Below are 19,730 nucleotides of genomic sequence, written 5' to 3'. Positions count from 1 at the left end.
TGTCTACTTGTCTACTTGTCTACTTGTCTACTTGTCTAATTGTCTACTTGTCTACTTGTCTTCTTATCTACTTTTCTAGTTATCTAAATTATTAGCAATAAATTTGAAATAATATTTCTTGTTGCAGGGTGGAGCAAATCAAGAAAAAGATGAGGGTGTCAAGGAATGGAGAGAGGGAAAAGATTGGAGGGAAGGAAAGGATTGGAGGGAAGGGAAAGAATGGAGGGAGGGGAAAGAATGGAGGGAGGGGAAGGAATGGAGGGAGGAAAAAGAAAACCATGATATCTCTGAGAATAATAATTCAACGGATAAAAACAAGGAAATTATTTTAAAGATATCTAAACTCGGTTTTGTTCTACAACAGTGTCAAAAGTTCTATTCCCTTTCCATCGTGTAAAAAAAGTGGACTCAAAACTAAAATTTTTGATTTAGTATGAACAATTTAAAATAAAATAATTTTTTATTAGAACTCCTCGCTTACCCCTGACATTGATGTCATTCAGCAAACTCTGTATACACAAGGTAATTGCAGTACACTTTATTACATGGATTATTGCAGTACACTTTAATACAGTGGTAATTGTAGTACACTTAATACAGGGATTATTGCAGTACACTTTAGTACATAGGTTATTGTAGTACACTTAATACAGGTATTATTGCAGTACACTTTTATACAGTGGTTTTTGTAGTACACTTAATACAGGGATTATTGTAGTACACCTTAATACAGTGGTTATTGAAGTACAATTAATACAGGGATTATTGCAGTACACTTAATGCAAAGATTATTGCAGTTCACTTAATACAGGAATTATTGCAGTACACTTTAATGCAGTGGTTATTGCAGTACACTTTAGTACATGGATTATTGTAGTACACTTATACAGGGATCATTGCAGTACACATTAATACAGTGGCTATTGTAGTACACTTAATACAGGGATTATTGCAGTACACTTTAATACAGCCGTTATTTAAGTACACTTAATTCAAGGATTATTGCCGTTCACTTAATACAGGAATTATTGCAGTACACTTTAATGCAGTGGTTATTGCAGTACACTTAATACAGTGATTATTGCAGTACAGTTTAATAAAGTGGTTATTGTAGTACACTTAATACAGGGATTATTGCAGTACACTTAATACAGGGATTATTGCAGTACAGTTTATACAAGTATTAATATTAAGGAATGTGTAAATGGACTGGATGTGATGCTAGATGTGAAGAAATAACGGACTTTATCAAACATTTACAGGTAAAATCTTGGTTACTTACAAGAACAGCTGATTATTTACAAGAGCAGCTGATTATTTACAAGAGCAGCTGATTATTTACAAGAGCAGCTGATTATTTACAAGAGCAGCTGATTATTTATAAGAGCAGCTGATTATTTATAAGAGCAGCTGATTATTTGCAAGAGAATCTGATTAGTTACAAGAGCAGCTGATTATTTACAAGAGCATCTGATTATTTAGAAGAGCATCTGATTATGTACATGATCAGCTGATTATGTACGAGAGAACAAAATTGAAAATAATTTCGATTTTGAAAAAAATCTTTGAAATCAGCCAATAAAAACAGGAAAATCTTCAAAAATTTGAAGTCTTGTTATTCTTTTCAAATGTGTTAAGGATAGGATAAATCAGTAAGAAAAATATAGGCTTATTGCTAGAAAAAGGAGCGCGAAGCTCCAAGTAGCCCTGCTTTTTACGCATAATTACGTATGTTTGAATGATTGATTGATTGATAAACAGAAGGCCTTTTCTTGCAGTATTGTAAACATGTCCAGGCATACAGATCCAACATTTACTCACAAATACAAAGTCCAAATTGCTCAAATATTTCTGTACTCTAAAGGTAAAAAAATTTTCGTCAAAAATTTGCATTTAAGAAATTTTATTAGCGTTCCATTTTGTACTTTCTAAATGATTTTATTTTTTTATTTTTTTTTATTTCAACCCCCTTAGCTCCACTTTACCTGGCAGAGAGGTTTTTGCAGTGCAAACTGCTTACTTGATTCTGTAAACTGTGCACCTAAACAAACAGAAACTATTCTAAACATAGATCAATGTATTGATTGATTCATGAATAGTTGAATCAATACATAAGAATTGTGAAAATAAAACAGTTTTCAAATTTATCAATTAATCGATATTAAATAATAAATTAAGATTATGTACTGTTTTATGTACAGGTTTAAAATATACTGGACGACTAAACTGCTGCACAAGCTTGTGTACAAATACTAAATATTATTATCTACTGTTTTATGTACAGGTTGAGCATGTACTAGACGACAAGAGTACTGCACAGGCTCGTGTAAAAATAGTAAATATTATTATGTACTGTTTTATGTACAGATTGAGCATGTACTAGACGACAAGAGTACTGCACAGGCTCGTGTACAAATAGTAAATATTATTATGTACTGTTTTATGTACAGGTTGAGCATGTACTAGACGACAAGAGTACTGCACAGGCTCGTGTACAAATGCAGATCGTGTCACAACTAGAACTACAGCTGCAGAAGGTAAGATTTAAAAGGCAAATATCTAGAAAATTAAAAAGGAGCCTTTTTATTATTTATCAGTTCGGGGCTTCAGGAGAATTCATTTGAGTTGTATAATTGGCATGCCTCGGATCTCACCCTGCCACAGATCACCTGACAATCTCCAACCTTCCAATCAAGTCCTTACCTATCCAAAAACATAATTTGATCTGTATAACCATAATCGTTAACTAGTTTAGGGCCAACCAGTCAAAACAACCTACCCTGGTTAGGCGGGTCAAAACTGAATAGTAAATTGTGATTGCTTATTTGTAATATCTCATGCTTTATAGTTGAATCAAAATATGAATGAATATTGGCATAACTGTGTTAATAGTCCTGAAAATGGAATATTTTGAATAATACAAAATAGGTAAACAGCCCTTTTACGGGACTGTAAGCATAATTACAAATGCCCCTTCTTGCAAAGATGGCAATATCCGATTGACAACGGTACCCTCAAAAGATATCAATGTTTATAATTTAAAAAAACTGATTATTAATCAATTGTGGTTTCTCTACAAAAGTGACTTTCGCATTTCTATTGTTATAGGAAAACATTAAATCAGATTAAAACCTTTTTAAACTGAGAAAAACGACTATATCGTCCACATTTTTAATCAGATAGAAGTTTTAAGGGTTCCGAAGTGAATAAGGCATTGCCATATTTGCATGGAGGGTCACTTGAAATTACTCGTACATTTCCAGGAGAGAGAAAGGCTACAGGCAATGATGACCCACCTCCATCTGAACAAGAAGAGACAGGAGGAGAGGAGGATGCAGGAGGAGCAGAAGGAGATCTCCAGATCTCCGGAACCTATGCAACCTCAGGCCAGCCTCCAGAAACCTATGGGATTCGGTCCTCCGATGCCAAACATGGGATTCCCTCCGAACCTCGGAGGCATGCCTGGTTTCCCTGGTGCTAGACCTCCTGGTTTCAGGTCGGCTAATCAAATTCAAAAAATGAAAAAATAAACAACTATTTTTATTTCTGTTCACCTTTTGTTTTGTAGATTTAAGAGGGAAAAGTGAGACTTCTTATTCTTAGATTTTTGAACTAATTGCAAAATTACAGATTACAGATTCCTTAGATCATTACAGAATTATAAGAGTATTTCACGCACCTCTGCCCCTTTAGTAAAAGTAAATTCAACCTATATGAAGCATAAAGTGAGACCGCGTCAACCTTGTTGCACTGGCTAGTTTTGTTCATAGAGCTAGGCACAGTACAAACTTGAACCGGAAAGATTGACCCGGCTCGGAAATTCAAATGTACTACGGCTGCCCGTGATTAGATTGTCATTAAATTCTTAAAACATTTCTCACAAAAGGTGAAATTAATGTTTTTCTCTTCTTCTAGTTTTCTTCCTCCTGGTGCCGGCAATCAAGGTATGGGATCAGGTCCAATTAGAAGAAGAATCACTGATAAGAACCCTATCTCTCTTCCTTCAGGTTCATAGAGTGATTTTTGTATGAATACGACATTTAAGCAATCTTTGCGTATTTGATGTTGTTGCAAAGCAAATATTTTACCAGTATATACACTTAATAAATCAAAAAATTAATTAAAGATTTTTAGCTAAGGAAGGAACTGAATAGTTGTAACAAACTCTTATTTTATAATCCCTATATCTTTGCAACCTGATTGTGTCTAAACCTTTGATATTTCAAACTAAAACCTTACGATGTAATAGAATTCAAAGCTTTAAATATCAGAAACCATGAAATCAAGTTGCTAGGGTTTAAGGATTAGAAAATTATAATTTATAATTTATCAAACATACGATATTGTTTATACAATTTTTATAATTTTTCATGATATTATTTTTTATTTAGGGTTTCCATACATGTTTGATAGAACTGGACTTGATATAGCCCAAGGTAAGAAAAAAGTAGAGATTAAGTTTTTCAATTCTGATATTTCAATATTCTCTGTAAGGAGATTACACTGTCTCAATCGTGTTTATACAGAAATCTATATGTTTTATACATAAAATCTTTCAGCTTTTAAAAGTTTATTCAAATCAGTTCAAAAATTTGAAAGGAAATGTTTTATTTTCAAATTCTATGTAAGTTTGCATAAGCTAGAGTAAACAAATGCTATACTTACATTAATTTCATATTTTGTGCAAATATTCCATATTTACATGTAAAGCAAACAATGTTGCAGGCATAGTTATTATTTCTATTTTCCTCTACAGAAAATACGCAACTTTCTTTTTTACAGAAATCCACAGAAATCGTGAGTTTTATCGAACCCACGATGTTAGACCTCCTTTCACATACGCGTCTCTTATTAGACAGGTTAGTTTTGCATGGGGGAGGGCATAATCATTCCTGCAAAAAAATTGGAAGAAAGGCAAGTTAACTTAAAAAAAGTTGAAGATCTAAGTTAAAAATAGTAAACGTAAAAAAATTTATAATGCTTTATCCTGTATGTGTAATTTTGGGTTTTTATATAATTATGAAATATTTTTGTTTAAGTAAAACTCTTCATTTTGAAATATAGTAATTTTGAACAAAATGAAACCCTTCAACAAAAGTTAACCTTTTCCGTTTTTCAATATAGTTTAAAGAATTGTTAATTTATGTTTTTTTTCTCTTGAAGATTAGTAATTAAAAAATGGGGGTTAGGACTTTTTTTTACATTTTACTATGACATATTAGACAGTTCTAGAACTAGTTTATCTTGAACACACCATATTTAGTAAATAATGATTGCTCAGTAGCCCGCCTAACATGCTGAGGAAAGTAGATTACTTCACGCAAATCTGACCCTTTAGTAAAAGTAAATTCAACCTATATGAAGTATAAAGTCTGACCGCGTCAACCTTGTTGCACCGGCTAGTCCTGTCAATAGAGCTAGGTTCAGTACAAACTGGGAACGGAAAGGTTGACCCGGCTCGGAAATTCAAATGTACTAAGGCTGCCCATGACTTGTTGTGTTCTGTTTACGAGCTGTCCGAATATGTTACAGTAAAATATAAAAAAATAGATCCTCCTTTCTTTAATACCTTTTAATTATTTTTGTTTTAAGTTTATATTATATTAAACTCGAAGACCTTTTGCTTTTCAAAGAAGGGTTGATTAAAGTAAAAAGAGTAAAAAAGCCAGCGTATCCCCTTTTTTCAGTCAATTGTGGAGTCCCCGTATAAACAGTTGACTCTGCATGAAATCTATGCTTGGTTTACAACATCCTTCATGTTTTTTAGAAGGAATCATGCTAGCTGGAAGGTATAGTAGTTTTCATCCTAAACTTATATAACGTAGACAAGGATTTCATGGAGGGTCAACTGTTAAACCCCCCCTCTACAACATTCCTCCACTGCAGAGATATCTATTCTTAACGATTTCAGTCAATTATGGAGGTTCCGGAAAAGCAGTTGACTCTCCATGGAATATATGACTGGTTTACGTCCACATTTGCGTATTTCAGAAGAAACTTGAAAAGTTGGAAGGTAAGATGCGCGCGCTTTTTATGGTCTTAATGAAGAAAAAAAACTCTTGCTAGCATGATTCATGGTCAATGGCAACCCTAATTTTATGCGCGTCAAGGAGCTTCTATTTTTTCAAAAGCAAAAGGTCTTCCTTAATTCCCACGAGGATACTTACGTACCGTCCTGCACATATAGGCAATCATAGAAGCTCCCAGAAAACAACTGACTCTTCATGAGATCTACACGTGGTTCACAGCTGTATTCTGCTATTTCCGTAGAAATTCAGCCAGCTGGAAGGTAACTTGAAATTCAAGTTCTCTTGGCCCATTTACCCTCCGGTCCATGGTCCATTTTCAAGATTCTACGCTGGGTCCAGTTTTTGAAACATGTTGGCAAAGTCTTTTGGCATAACTTTCAAGTGATCAAATTTAAAACCACGGGTTTAAAATGTTATATCTAAACAATTAGATCCAATAGCCACAATTGTTAAAAACGTCCTGGGTCCTTGTTTCACAAACTGAGACTCCTTAATTGTTTTTGTTTTTATTGATAATTTTATCTGAAAATTCAAGTTATTTAATTGATTATAACTTTCCTTTGTACTTGTTAAGAATGTATTACAATGATCGGTCTATAAATATAATTAAGACAATTCTCTAGTCATACAAAGTAGACATTACAAAGATTAAACAGATAGAACAAAAACTGAAGTAATTCGGTTAAAAGTGACTTATAGATGTCACCCTTCATTTAAAAGAGTGACATGTCGGATTGACAACAGTACAATTTGATCTTTATGTGAGTATATAGCTTGGGAACTCAGAGTATTTATATAGTTAATCCCGCCGTTTACCCGCACATGAACGATTTTAACGGGAAACTAAATTTTCTCTATAAAAGTTGACTCACTAAACTTAGAATCTTAAAATCAAGCTAAGAAAACTTCTTCATTGTTTCTGAATCATAAATCCAAAATTATCGATTTTTAGCGATAAATCTAAGGATATCTCATTTGTTTTTTACCAGTGAAAGGTTTAAAGTATACCTTTGCCAGTGTTTAGAGGAGGGTTACTTTAAATTACGTGTGCAGTCTCTTTTAAGTACACATTGTTTTCTTTAAGAAAGATTTTTGAATCTAACTAAATCAAACATACGTAAAACATCAATTTAACGTTTTATTCAATTGCCAGTAACGAGCAGCAGTTTTGTATAACTACATACAGTAATATCACCAACAAACAGTGGAATTAAAGCTATCTTCGTTCTCTTCAAAGATTGAAAATACCACTGACCACATCGAATTTGTAATTTGTAACAGATACAAATAAAAAATAAAAAATCCGTAAGTGATAGTTCTAATTCACAAAAAGGACAAATAAGACAGTTATTCCACTGTTTCTAATTAGGGTGTAATGTAATCTTATTATCATTAAAGATAGGGTAAGTATAGCCGGATAACTTAAACATTACAATATACCATTTTATCATAAAAATCTTATTTTTAAAATACAACATTTTTCATCAAAAACACGTGAAAATAGTAAATTTCCCCTTTACTTAAGTTTGTATCTTTGACCTGTATTACGAAATTTTGTGATTGAAAAGATAAAATTGATTAAACATTTTGTATTTTTTGAATAGAGTAAATTCCAATATTGGTTTTTAAATTGACATTTAAGCAGTGTTTTGTTAGGTTTACAATATATGTATACAGATATAGATATCTATAGCTACAATAGGGTTGACCAAAATGCTCCTCTTTATGTGGAAAATACGCTTACACAGTTCTTTTTAACTTAATCAGTTTTTATTGGGGGTGTAGGTTAAGAATTGTATGAATATTTTTGTATATATTTGATGTTTACATTTTCACAAAAAGAGCATTATTATTAACTTTGCGTCTCGTCTCGTGCATTGCCTGACATTCTGAAGTATGTATACTGTGTAGGATCTTTTTAAATTTACAATTTGTATTTAAATTTGCAATTTACATTTTGTATGATAAAAAAGTCCAGCTGTTAAATAGGAAATCGGATATTATAAAGTGTATTATTGAGTTCGTTGTAACTTGTACCTTACAAATACAGTTTTACAACTCTTTGCTATTTTCTGGATTATGCTTGCAAGGAGTACTTGCCTACTGCCACGTACACTGTACATTGTACAGTTTATTCACAGCTCGGTACTTGCCGTACTGCCATGTACAGTAAATCACAGCTCGGTACTTGCCTTACTGCCATGTACAGTGTATACACAGCTCGGTACTTGCCGTACTGCCATGTACAGTGTATACACAGCTCGGTACTTGCCTTACTGCCATTTACAGTGTATACACAGCTCTAGGTACTTGCCTTACTGCCACGTACAGTGTATACACAGCTCGGTACTTGTCGTATTGCCACGTACAGTGTATACACAGCTAGGTACTTGAATTACTGCCACGTACAATATATACACAGCGCGGTACTTGCCGTACTGCCATGTAAGTGTATACACAGCTAGGTACTTGCCTTACTGCCATGTATAGTGTATACACAGCTAGGTACTTGCCTTACTGCCATGTACAGTGTATACACAGCTCGGTACTTGCCGTACTGCCATGTACAGTGTATACACAGCTCGGTACTTGCCGTACTGCCATGTACAGTGTATGCACAGCTCGGTACTTGCCGTACTGCCACGTACAGTATATACACAGCTGGGTACTTACTGTACTGCCACATACACAGCTGGTTTCTGTACATTTCAAGACGGCAAGGGTTCACTATCTCTCCTTGAATTTCTCCTTAAAGTTTAGAGTCCAAAAGAATAAAGTCTCTAATTTAAAAGGCGGATTGGTAAGTTTGGCACTATTTCTACATGGATTCAGGGATCAAGATTCTTTGCAATTAAACATATTTTGTTAGGAGAGTACCTGGAATTTATTTGGAAAATTTCCCATTATAAAAAAACTATATTGCCATAACCTCCTTAAAAAAACGCGACCCATAAATTTTAATGGTCTAATATAGATATTGTCTCACAGCTCAGTTAAGCTCAGTATTTGTAACTAGATAGAAATTAAATCCTTCCTGGAATGTCTCGGGGGTTCATTTTAGATTTTAAGTTGGGGAAATATTGAACTATGTATTTTTGACTGATTTGAATATTGATTTTGATTTTAAATATATTTAAAATAAGTTGGATGGTTTTCATTTCCACTGAACATTCCAGATTCAAACACAAAAACAGGATAATTTATGTTTTGAAAACATTGGAATCATTTCTTTTTTATTTCGTAAAGATACATTTTTAAAAGTATATTAGTAGAAATGTGCATGTTGTTTGTTTATGGTAAGTATTTGAGCCATTGTTAATTTCCAGTATTCGGCAATACAGAGAGTTTTGAAAGAACATTAAATTTTAGACTTGGAATATCAAGGGTTTTTAGGATCCCTTGTTACTCTCAAACTAATTAATTTAAAAGGCCTGTCAGCATAATGTTAAGTGACCCATCATGCAAAAATGGCTATTTCCGATTCACAATGGTATCTTTGATACCTTTATCTGATCTATAATGTGGAGAATATTGTCGTTTTTATATAGGCCTAGAAGTGTTTAATTTAAATAATTGCCATGTTTTACTGCAGTAGAAATGCGGGAGTGCCTTTTGTAGAGAAACCCCAATTGAAATTACGCTTACAGTCCTTTTAAGAAGTTGAAAGGCATGCTGTAGGAATAGTATCAGATAACTGGTTTGTTAGATTTAGACAACTTGATATTCATGTATACTTCGTATTTTCTACGGTTTAATTAACTGTACAAAGCAGAGCGCAAATTTGATTACTATGGATTTGAGAATTAGATTTAGGAATGTTTAAATATTATTGGAATAAACGATTTTTTTAGATTTTGATGAATCAACGTTTTTCAATTGAAAAGTGCTGATCAGACATCTGTAGTAGCTCTAATGGAATGCTAAAATTGTTAAAAGCATAAATATGACAGATTATGGCGGCTGGCGGGAAAAAATGGAACAATTGCATGGAACAGAAATTTATGTTATTTTTTTAATCCGCCATTTTTTCCCCGCCATATTGCCACTTATTTCATGAAGACGACTTGGCTTAAATGTATGTTAGACTTGCTTCTAGTTAAATGTTTATTTTTCTATAGAACGCTGTGAGACACAACCTTTCTCTGCATAAATGCTTTATGCGGGTAGAGAATGTAAAAGGTGCGGTGTGGACCGTTGATGAAGTTGAATACCATCGCCGCCGTCCACAACGGGGCTGTTCATCAGGGTAAGCCGGTGCATGGGGTTCATGCAGTCCCTCCCTTGCTCCACCTTGGTTCAACGAGAGTTGCCTCACCCCCCTCTCTGCATGGGGCTATGGGAATTTTCACGACACAATTATTTCTCTTTTCGCACAAAATATCATAAATGTGTTTTAGAGTGCATTGGGTCTTCTGGATTTTTAGGTACTTCCCTGCTAAATATTTTTCAAGGGATACTTCCTAATTTACTTCTCTATTATTACTTTTTTCTTTTTGGAACTTTTTCTTTAATTGAAGTGTATTTTTCCTAAAGGAAATTATTCAACTGTGTACTTTTACATAACTGTATCTATGTATAGTTAGTATATCTAGGTATATTTTGAGACTGTATATCTACGTATATTTAGTATATTTAAAGGGACTGTAAGCTTATTTTAAGGAGGTGTTTTATTTTTGTAATAAATGTGTTTTAGAGTGCATTGGGTCTTCTGAACCATGCAAACTTCGGGGAGAAACTTCTACAGAATAATAATAATCTACCAGATGTCAGGTTTTATATAAGATAAAAAATATATACTATTCTACCCTGCATAATATATATATATTTGTATACCTACTAATCTTATATATCCGGTGTGTGTGTATATATACTAACTTAAATCTCTAAGTTTTAGTTTAATATGATCTAATAAATTATGAATTATTACAGCTTGATCTACCCTATATTATACCATGTGAAGTCCTTGTGTAAAATCTACCAGAAATCAACTAATGTGCATGAAAACTCCAGAAAACATAAATTAAATCTAACTTATCAATCTATCCATTGAGTCGTGAGTTTAAACTGATAAACGAAGACCGAGCAGTATTATTCTGACTTAAGTCTGAAAAACTCTGTACTTAGTTTAAAGTTTAGCAGTATAAACTCCCCCTCAGCTTGCAACTTGTCCTTTTCGCTATATTGCAGTGAAAAGATTAAAGAAAAGTTAGGACCAAGTTTAAACAATTTCTCAGAATTTTCATAAATTTCTCGCTTCACCTGGGTCCTACCTTTTCTTATTGTAAATATGTCCACTGTTGTTAAATTGTTTTAAACTTAATATATTTCCGAACATCTAACTTATACCTTCTTTCCCTTTTCTTTTGCACCCTGAAGAACGCAATCCGCACCAACCTGTCGTTGCACAAGTGCTTTGTACGCTACGAAGACGACTTTGGAAGTTTCTGGATGGTCGATGACGCGGAATTCATAAAGCGACGTCATCTCTCACGTGGGCGGCCAAGGAAGTATGAGCCGGGTCCAATGATGCAAAAGCCGACGGACGAGCAGTAAGCTTATTAGTTAATTGCATTGAAAGTACGTAATGTGAATATTTCGGCACAATTTGATACCTTCAAAATGTTAAAATGGAGTCTCCAGGGGTTTTCTTAATTTAAAAAAATCGGGAGCGGACATTTTAAGAGGATATTTAACGATGCAACACAACTAAATGGTTTAGAATGTAAAATATACCTGGACATTCCTAAATAAAAGTTTTATTAAAAACTTTGCCTCATTATTCACACTTTGCCAAGTTTCTTCAAATCTTAGAGTAATTTCATTTCTGCCGTATTTGCTTGAAAAAAAATGATTGCCAACAACAACAATTTCAACGTCGTGGCTTCTGCAACCATCGGGACCTGGGGGATTATCGTTTTCTGTTTCTAGAATAGGATTAAACATTGCTTTTTTTAAAAAGTTGTTATTATCCAACTAGGACCGGACACTATGTAGTGCTTTAAATTTTAACTTTTAGAAAATGTTTAGAAGCTTATTATTTTAATCAAAAGCTAATTAAATATTTTGACATGCATTCGAATTAAATTAACAGAAGAGAATAGCATTTTGTTAAAACTGATAAATTCAAATAAAGATTTTTTAATTCTTTCATATCAAATTGCAAATGATAAAATTTACGATATGGAATTAAAAATAATTGGTAGTAAAATACACATTTGTTTTACTAATCAATATTGGTATAAAAGTATATAAAAAGCATGCTTTATTTGTTTGTGTTTCATGATAACTTTTGCATGAGTTAGGTTTGGTTGTGTAAACTGTCTCGGGAGTAAAAATATGCAGACCCTGCTTTTTATTTGAACAAAAATTTGAATTTAGAAATTATTGATTTTTGGAAAAAAGTTTTAATATCATAATATAAAAAAGTCGTTAAAACTATTCGTGTACTTTATGCCTTATTTGTTCTTCAATTCTAAACAGCAAACAATCTTTTTTATACAACGGAGTGAAAAGCATGCAAATCTACCCAACATTATGTACATATATATATTTAAATGTACAAATTAACTAGTTATTTTTTACATAGATCTAGGTAGCTCTATACTTAATAAACACACGTCGGAAAACTCATATTAGAACTTGAATGAGTAAGTGTAAGACAAACAAATACATTTACATACACATTCAAATAATTAAGTTCTAAGCTGGGTCATCTGGATGTTTAACAAATATTCAACCCTTGGGAGCTGAAAGTTTGCTCTTCAAAATGCTATTTTCAATTCCATTAAAAAATGATAGATTTCAGCTTCGAAGTTTTAACTTCTAAACACAGAGAATGCCGTGGTTGAAAGATGATAAATGAATAAATTATTATTACAGGAATGTTCAAACTAAAAGTCCCACGTTGAACCAACACGGACTAAACTCTCCACCCTTCTCTGATACTATCAACAACAGTTTAAAGGTAAGGAAACAACATTGGACCAAAGGTAAGAAAACAACATTGGACCAAAGGTAAGGAAACAGCATCGGACCAAAGGTAAGAAAACAACATTGGACCAAAGGTAGGGAAACAACATTGGGCCAAAGGTAGGGAAACAACATTGGTTCAAAGGGACGTAGACGTAAGTTTAAGTGACCCTCCATTGAACAAGTGACATTTCATATTCACCATTGTACTCTTTATACCTATAATACCTCTATCTGAGTAGCAATGAGGAAGATTTTATCTCAAAATGTGTTACAATCTGACCATTTCCTTCATTGTATCTCTATATCAAGCCACATTAGTAAAAAACACAATTTAAAAAATTGAGTTTTGAAGAGAAAAAAAGAAGAATATCTCATTCATCACTTGAAATTAAGTTTATAGTTCCTTCAGAAGAAAGAGATTTGCTTCAAGTGAAGAAGACATTGCCCGATTCACAAATAAGTTAGATTTTAATGTTATAGTTTTAAGATTTTTAGGCCTCCGTAATATCTTTATTTTAGCAATAGTTCTTTTTCGGAAAATCTCAATCTTATTTTTTATAGAAAAATGTTTTTAATATTTTGTATGATGGTCCAAGTTTGAGTATGTTTATATGATGCTCCAAGTTTGAGTATGTTTATTTAATGCTCCAGGTTTGAGAATGTTTTTATGATACTCCAAGTTTGAGTATGTTTATATGATGCTCCAGGTTTCAGTATGTTTATATGATGCTCCAGGTTTGAATATGTTTATATGATGCTCCAGGTTTGAGTATGTTTACATGATGCTCCAGGTTTGAGTATTTTTATATGATACTCCAGGTTTGAGTATGTTTATATGATACTCCAGGTTTGAGTATGTTTATATAATGCTCCAGGTTTGAGTATGTTTATATGATACTCCAGGTTTGAGTATGTTTATATGATGCTCCAGGTTTGAGTATGTTTATATGATGCTCCAGGTTTGAGTATGTTTATTTAATGCTCCAGGTTTGAGAATGTTTATATGATACTCCAGGTTTGAGAATGTTTATATGATACTCCAGGTTTGAGAATGTTTATATGATACTCCAGGTTTGAGTATGTTTACATGATGCTCCAAGTTTGAGTATGTTTATATAATGCTCCAGGTTTGAGTATGTTTATTTGATGCTCCAGGTTTGAGAATTTTATATAATACTCCAAGTTTGAGTATGTTTACATGATGCTCCAAGTTTGAGTATGTTTACATGATGCTCCAAGTTTGAGTATGTTTATATAATGCTCCAGGTTTGAGTATGTTTATATGATACTCCAGGTTTGAGAATTTTTATATATTACTTCAAGTTTGAGTATGTTTATATGATGCTCCAGGTTTGAGTATGTTATATGATGCTCTAAGTTTGAGTATGTTTATATGATGCTCCAGGTTTGAGTATGTTTACATGATACTCCAGGTTTGAGTATGTTTATATGATACTTCAGGTTTGAGTATTTTTTCTAATACTTCAAGTTTGAGTATGTTTATATGATGCTCCAGGTTTGAGTATGTTTATATGATACTCCAGGTTTGAGTATGTTTATATGATACTTCAGGTTTGAGTATGTTTATATGATGCTCCAGGTTTGAGTATGTTTACATGATATTCCAGGTTTGAGTATGTTTATATGATACTTCAGGTTTGAGTATTTTTATATAATACTTCAAGTTTGAGTATGTTTATATGATGCTCCAGGTTTGAGTATGTTTACATGATACTCCAGGTTTGAGTATGTTTATATGATACTTCAGGTTTGAGTATTTTTTCTAATACTTCAAGTTTGAGTATGTTTATNTAATAATAATAATAATACTATTTCTAGAAATTCCAGTTTTGAATCTCTACGAGGTCGATATTTCCCTGGACCTGAACCCCTTGATACTGATCTTCTTCTTAAACATATGGCAGGAGAACAGGAGCAGTTCAACCTGCACCTTAGACAGGAGGTTGAGCAGGGGGCAGAACCTAGGTAAACCTACTCAATATGCATCTATCTATACAATAAAACGTGTCCAGCACACATCTTGATATACTAATTTTTTCCGTCTCAAATTCTTAAGATCATAGTTTAATACAAAGCGCGGGTAAACGGCTGGAGTTACAATGACTATGAATAAAAATATAATCCTGGGCAACGCCGGGTTCCCAAACTAGTTTACAGTAAAACCGGTTTTCTGACAAAACGCGTTGATTACTAGTTTATCTGAAGTAATATTCTATCCACAAGAAACAAAATAAACTAAGATTTGAATTTTGAAAATGCTGGTTTTAGTGTTGAAGCTTAAAACAACCAAGTTTGAAATCTGTTAAATTTTAGGCACTTTAGGCTAAAAATTGTCAAAAAAACCGATATTTTCTTTATTACACTTCTCCCCTTAAACTACCACTGTTAGGTGCATGAATGAATGAGATATTCTAGTTTTTTTTTAGCAAAAACTGATCATTTTCCCGTATTGTTTCTGTGTAACAGTGAATTGCGCATTCCTGCAACAGAAATGAATGAGTTTTCTGATTCCAAATTTTTCAAGATAGGAAAAGGACTAAGGACTAAGGTTGTAATGTTGTCTATCTAGGTATATTTTAGGTTGTATATTTAGGTAAATTTAATGTTGTCTATCTAGGTATATTTGAGGTTGTATATTTAGGTAAATTTAATGTTGTCTATCTAGGTATATTTGAGGTTGTATATTTAGGTAAATTTAATGTTGTCTATCTAGGTATATTTGAGGTTGTATATTTAGGTAAATTTAATGTTGTCTATCTAGGTATATTTTAGGTTGTATATTTAGGTAAATTTAATGTTGTCTATCTAGGTATATTTTAGGTTGTATATTTAGGTAAATTTAATGTTGTCTATCTAGGTATATTTTAGGTTGTATATTTAGGTAAATTTAATGTTGTCTATCTAGGTATATTTTAGGTTGTATATTTAGGTAAATTTAATGTTGTCTATCTAGGTANTTACGGCAAGGAAGGAAAGGGAAATCAGTCATAAATGGGTTACGGCAAGGAAGGAAGGGGGGAGCAGTCATAAATGAGTTAAAGCAAGGAAAGAAGGGAGCTCACTTATCAATGGGTTATGGCAAGGAAGGAAGGGAGCTCACTTATCAATGGGTTATGGCAAGGAAGGAAGGGAGCTCACTTATCAATGGGTTACGGCAAGGAAGGAAGGGGAAATCAGTCATAAATGGGTTAATGGGTTAATGAATAGTTATCATATTTTAAACTTTTTTTTTCAGGAGAAAGGAGGAGAGTCGGCGCTCAGGATCTTTCCATGATTCATCGGAATATCAAGAATGAAGACGACCCTGAACATTAATGTGTGCAGTACAGCACAGCTGATTCTATAACAGTACAGTACAATCGAACATTAGTCTGTACACCTACTGAAAATTATCTTAACACTGTACAGCATATCTGACATTACCCAGCACACAGTTTAAATGACTGTACAGTGTATAGTGTTCAGATTACTGCACAGCACTCTACCTTGAAGTACACTGTACAGCATGCTGCCAAGCAGTACATTCTTCTGTACAAAACCCCCTTTTGCAGTACACCAAATGTGTACTCATGTTGTACACACTGATTTACCAATATAGAAATTAGCTAAATTTTTCGAGAATCTCGCTCTAGTTTTGATTCGTACTCTCATTCATGTACAATGTACAACTGTTATAGCTAAATGTAACGTAGGTACATAAATACATGTTCTGGTACATATGTTGTAGAACAATGTTTTATTTACACTAAGCTAAAAGTAAATATATGTTTTCAAATAGGTTTTATACTAAATTACAATATTCATCCCAAACTCTAAGCTAGGTTTGAAATTTTGCATTTGGATAGTATCCTAGTACCCCCCACTAGCAATCCGGTGACTCTTCAATGTGAATTCCTACAGCTAAAAAGTTGTCATATTTATGTTTAAAAAATAACATTTTTTACCAGATATAATTTCTGAATACCTTATCTAAATCGTAGGTTGTAAATTGTAAATAAATAGGGTTTTTGTTAATAATTCTTACTTTGGATTTTTTTTATGAATATTAAGTAAACTAATTCACCATGGCACTTCTAGGAACATTTTTAGATCAATTAAAAAAATAAAAGCACGGAGGACATTTTTAATTTTAGCAATTTTTTTTTGCACCCTTCCGATAAATTTTGTTAGTTTTATTACTGATCAATATTGTGATTTTTAATTGTTAATTATACATATGTTTAGTAAACAAATTTGTTTTCCAATTTTACCACAAGGTGTCTCTTCTGACAACCCCCCTCCCCTCACCCAACCATATACAGTTGTTAAAATTTATAATTTTCTGTGTTATGTAGAAAATGGAAATTTATAGAAAATAAATCTTTTAAAAGTCAAACATTTTATCTAATCAATAAATCATTTGTATTAATATGTATGAATGGAGACATTATCGAAACATTACAAGCATAAGTACCCGGCGTTGCCAGTGCACGCCAGTCTTCAGTTATCACCTTTTCCCCGTTTTATTAGTTAAAAAAATTTTCTCGGCAAAATCTAAACATTTAGCAAAGTCTCGAATATGTCATATGTTACATTTTTTAAATTCAGGTTTCATTACTCTTTTAGTGGTTTGGTATTGCCGGCGTACACAACATACACATACGTACATATCATCCACATACAATTTCTATATGCTCTGAGCTGAAAACTTTAGAATGGGATATCCTTAATCCGGATCTGTTAATTGATCTGGAGATTAATAACAATTGGAGAACAAGCATTATTCTATCTGGAGATTAAGAAAAAGTGTGGATCAAGCATTAATCCCGTTTACTCATCTTTTCCTTTCTCTTCCACTCTTCGTATTGTTTTATCCTTTCTTTCCTTTTTCCTTTCTTCTCATTTATATTTTCTTCTTCTTTATCCTTTCGTGTCTTCTATCCATTCTTCTCCTTTAACCTTTATTCTCCTTTACCTATTATTCTCATTCTTCCTTTCCTCTCCTTTACCATTTCTTCTCCTTTATCTATTATTTTCCTTTATCTATTATCCTCCTTTATCCTGTTTTCTCCTTTCTCCTTTCTTCTAGTTTATCCTTTCTTTTCTTTCATTTTTTCTCTTCCTTTATACTTTTACCATTCTTCTGCTTATTTCTTAATGGTTTTTACCATTTGGTAAAATTTCTTTTTATATTGCTTATCTTTAGAATTTTTCGTCAATATTTTGTACTTTTCTCTGAATATTTTGTATTTTTCTTTGAATATTTGATTTTTTCTCTGAGCGTAATATCTCCAATATTTTGGATTTATCTCCAATATTTTGGAATTATCTCCAATATTTTGGATATATCGCCAATATAATGGAATTATCTCCAATATTTTGGATTTATCTCCAATAGTTTGGAATTATCTCTAATATTTAGTTTTTTCTTCGATATTTTGGATTTTATCCATAATAATTTAGATATTTATTATCTTTAATGTTTTGATTATTTTTAATATATTGGTTTTTTTTCTTTAATATCTTGGATTTTATTTTGAAATTTTGGATTTTATCGTTAATATTTGGATTTTTCCTTCATATTTTGGATTTTATAATCTCCAATATTTGGATTTTATTCTCATTATTTTGGATTTTTTTCTTTGTTATTTGGAATTTTTCTTCAATATTTAGGATTTTATTCTCATTATTTTGGATTTTTTCTTGCTTTAATATGTTGGATTATATTTTCAATACTTTGGATTTTTTCTTCAATATTTTGGATTTTACCCTGAATATTTTGAATCTTATCTTTAATATTTTATCCCGACATGTGTTAGTTATCATTTTTACTTTTTGGATATTTAGAATTTAATATAGTGGTCATATGTCTGAGTTAGTATCACGTAACCACTAACCAGTATACTGCAATCTCATTGGTGGGAGTTCTTGTGACGTAATACGGACTTATAAATAATATTATCAATTATATCTATTAAAAATAAAAATCCTAAACTAAAATATTGGAGAAAACCTAAGTTGCAATTAGGTTTCTCTGGGATATCTTCGATTTCAGATTGGTTGCGTATTTGCTGAATATGATCTGTTTAAACCTTTTAAACTACTTCTTTACAAAATTGTATGAATTTTCGTATTTTAGTTTTTAACTAAACATTTTTTATTAAAAAAGAATTATACTAAACAAAATGTTTCACGCCATCATGACGATCCCCAGTAGATACAATTCTTTGAAACTCAAAGAATTGTAACTACTGAGGATCGTCATGATGGCGTAAAACATTAGGTTTAGTATAATTCTTTTTTTAATAAAAAATGTGAAGTTAAAAACTAAAATATAAATCTCGCTGGTATATATGGTGTCGAGAACTCTGCAGTCCTACACTTCTACAAAACTGTAATGAATTTTCGTATAAATTTAGCACAGTTTTATATCAATTTCTCGAGACAGGAACATCAGATATAACTTTCATGGGTCGCGATCAAGAGCTCACGGAGAGCCGTAGTACATTTGAATTTCCGAGCCGGGCCAACCTTTCCGTTCCCAGTTTGTACTGTATCTAGCTCTATGGACAGTACTAGCCGGTGCAACAAGGTTGACGCGGTCAGACTTTATACTTCTTATAGGTTGAATTTTCTTTAACTGAGGTAAAGTGATTAGCTTTCAGCCCTTATCCCCCTTTCATTTTTCCTTTACAGTCCCTTTAATTTTTAAATCGTCTGTACAAAGAG

At 32.5% G+C, this 19,730-nt stretch overlaps 1 protein-coding gene across 1 annotated transcript; it reads left to right on the top strand.

The window, feature by feature from the left end:
• Positions 1-132: 132 nt before the first annotated feature.
• Positions 133-14,987, top strand: LOC111717051 (forkhead box protein P4; the record flags this gene model as incomplete). Its single annotated transcript, XM_023492570.1, has 12 exons — positions 133-319; positions 468-522; positions 1,195-1,262; positions 2,451-2,537; positions 3,264-3,496; positions 3,916-4,007; positions 4,392-4,436; positions 4,783-4,859; positions 6,188-6,289; positions 10,148-10,275; positions 12,909-13,043; positions 14,841-14,987. Coding segments are annotated over exons 3-12 (1,112 nt in total), but the record flags the coding sequence as incomplete, so codon positions are not given.
• Between the last annotated feature and the right edge of the window lie 4,743 nt (positions 14,988-19,730).

The sequence above is a fragment of the Eurytemora carolleeae genome, unplaced genomic scaffold, assembly GCF_000591075.1.
Source record: "Eurytemora carolleeae unplaced genomic scaffold, Eaff_2.0 scaffold2337, whole genome shotgun sequence".
Classification (NCBI taxonomy): domain Eukaryota; kingdom Metazoa; phylum Arthropoda; class Copepoda; order Calanoida; family Temoridae; genus Eurytemora; species Eurytemora carolleeae.
The sequence above is the reverse complement of the archived record's forward strand: the minus strand, read 5'-3'. Positions and strand labels throughout refer to the sequence as shown.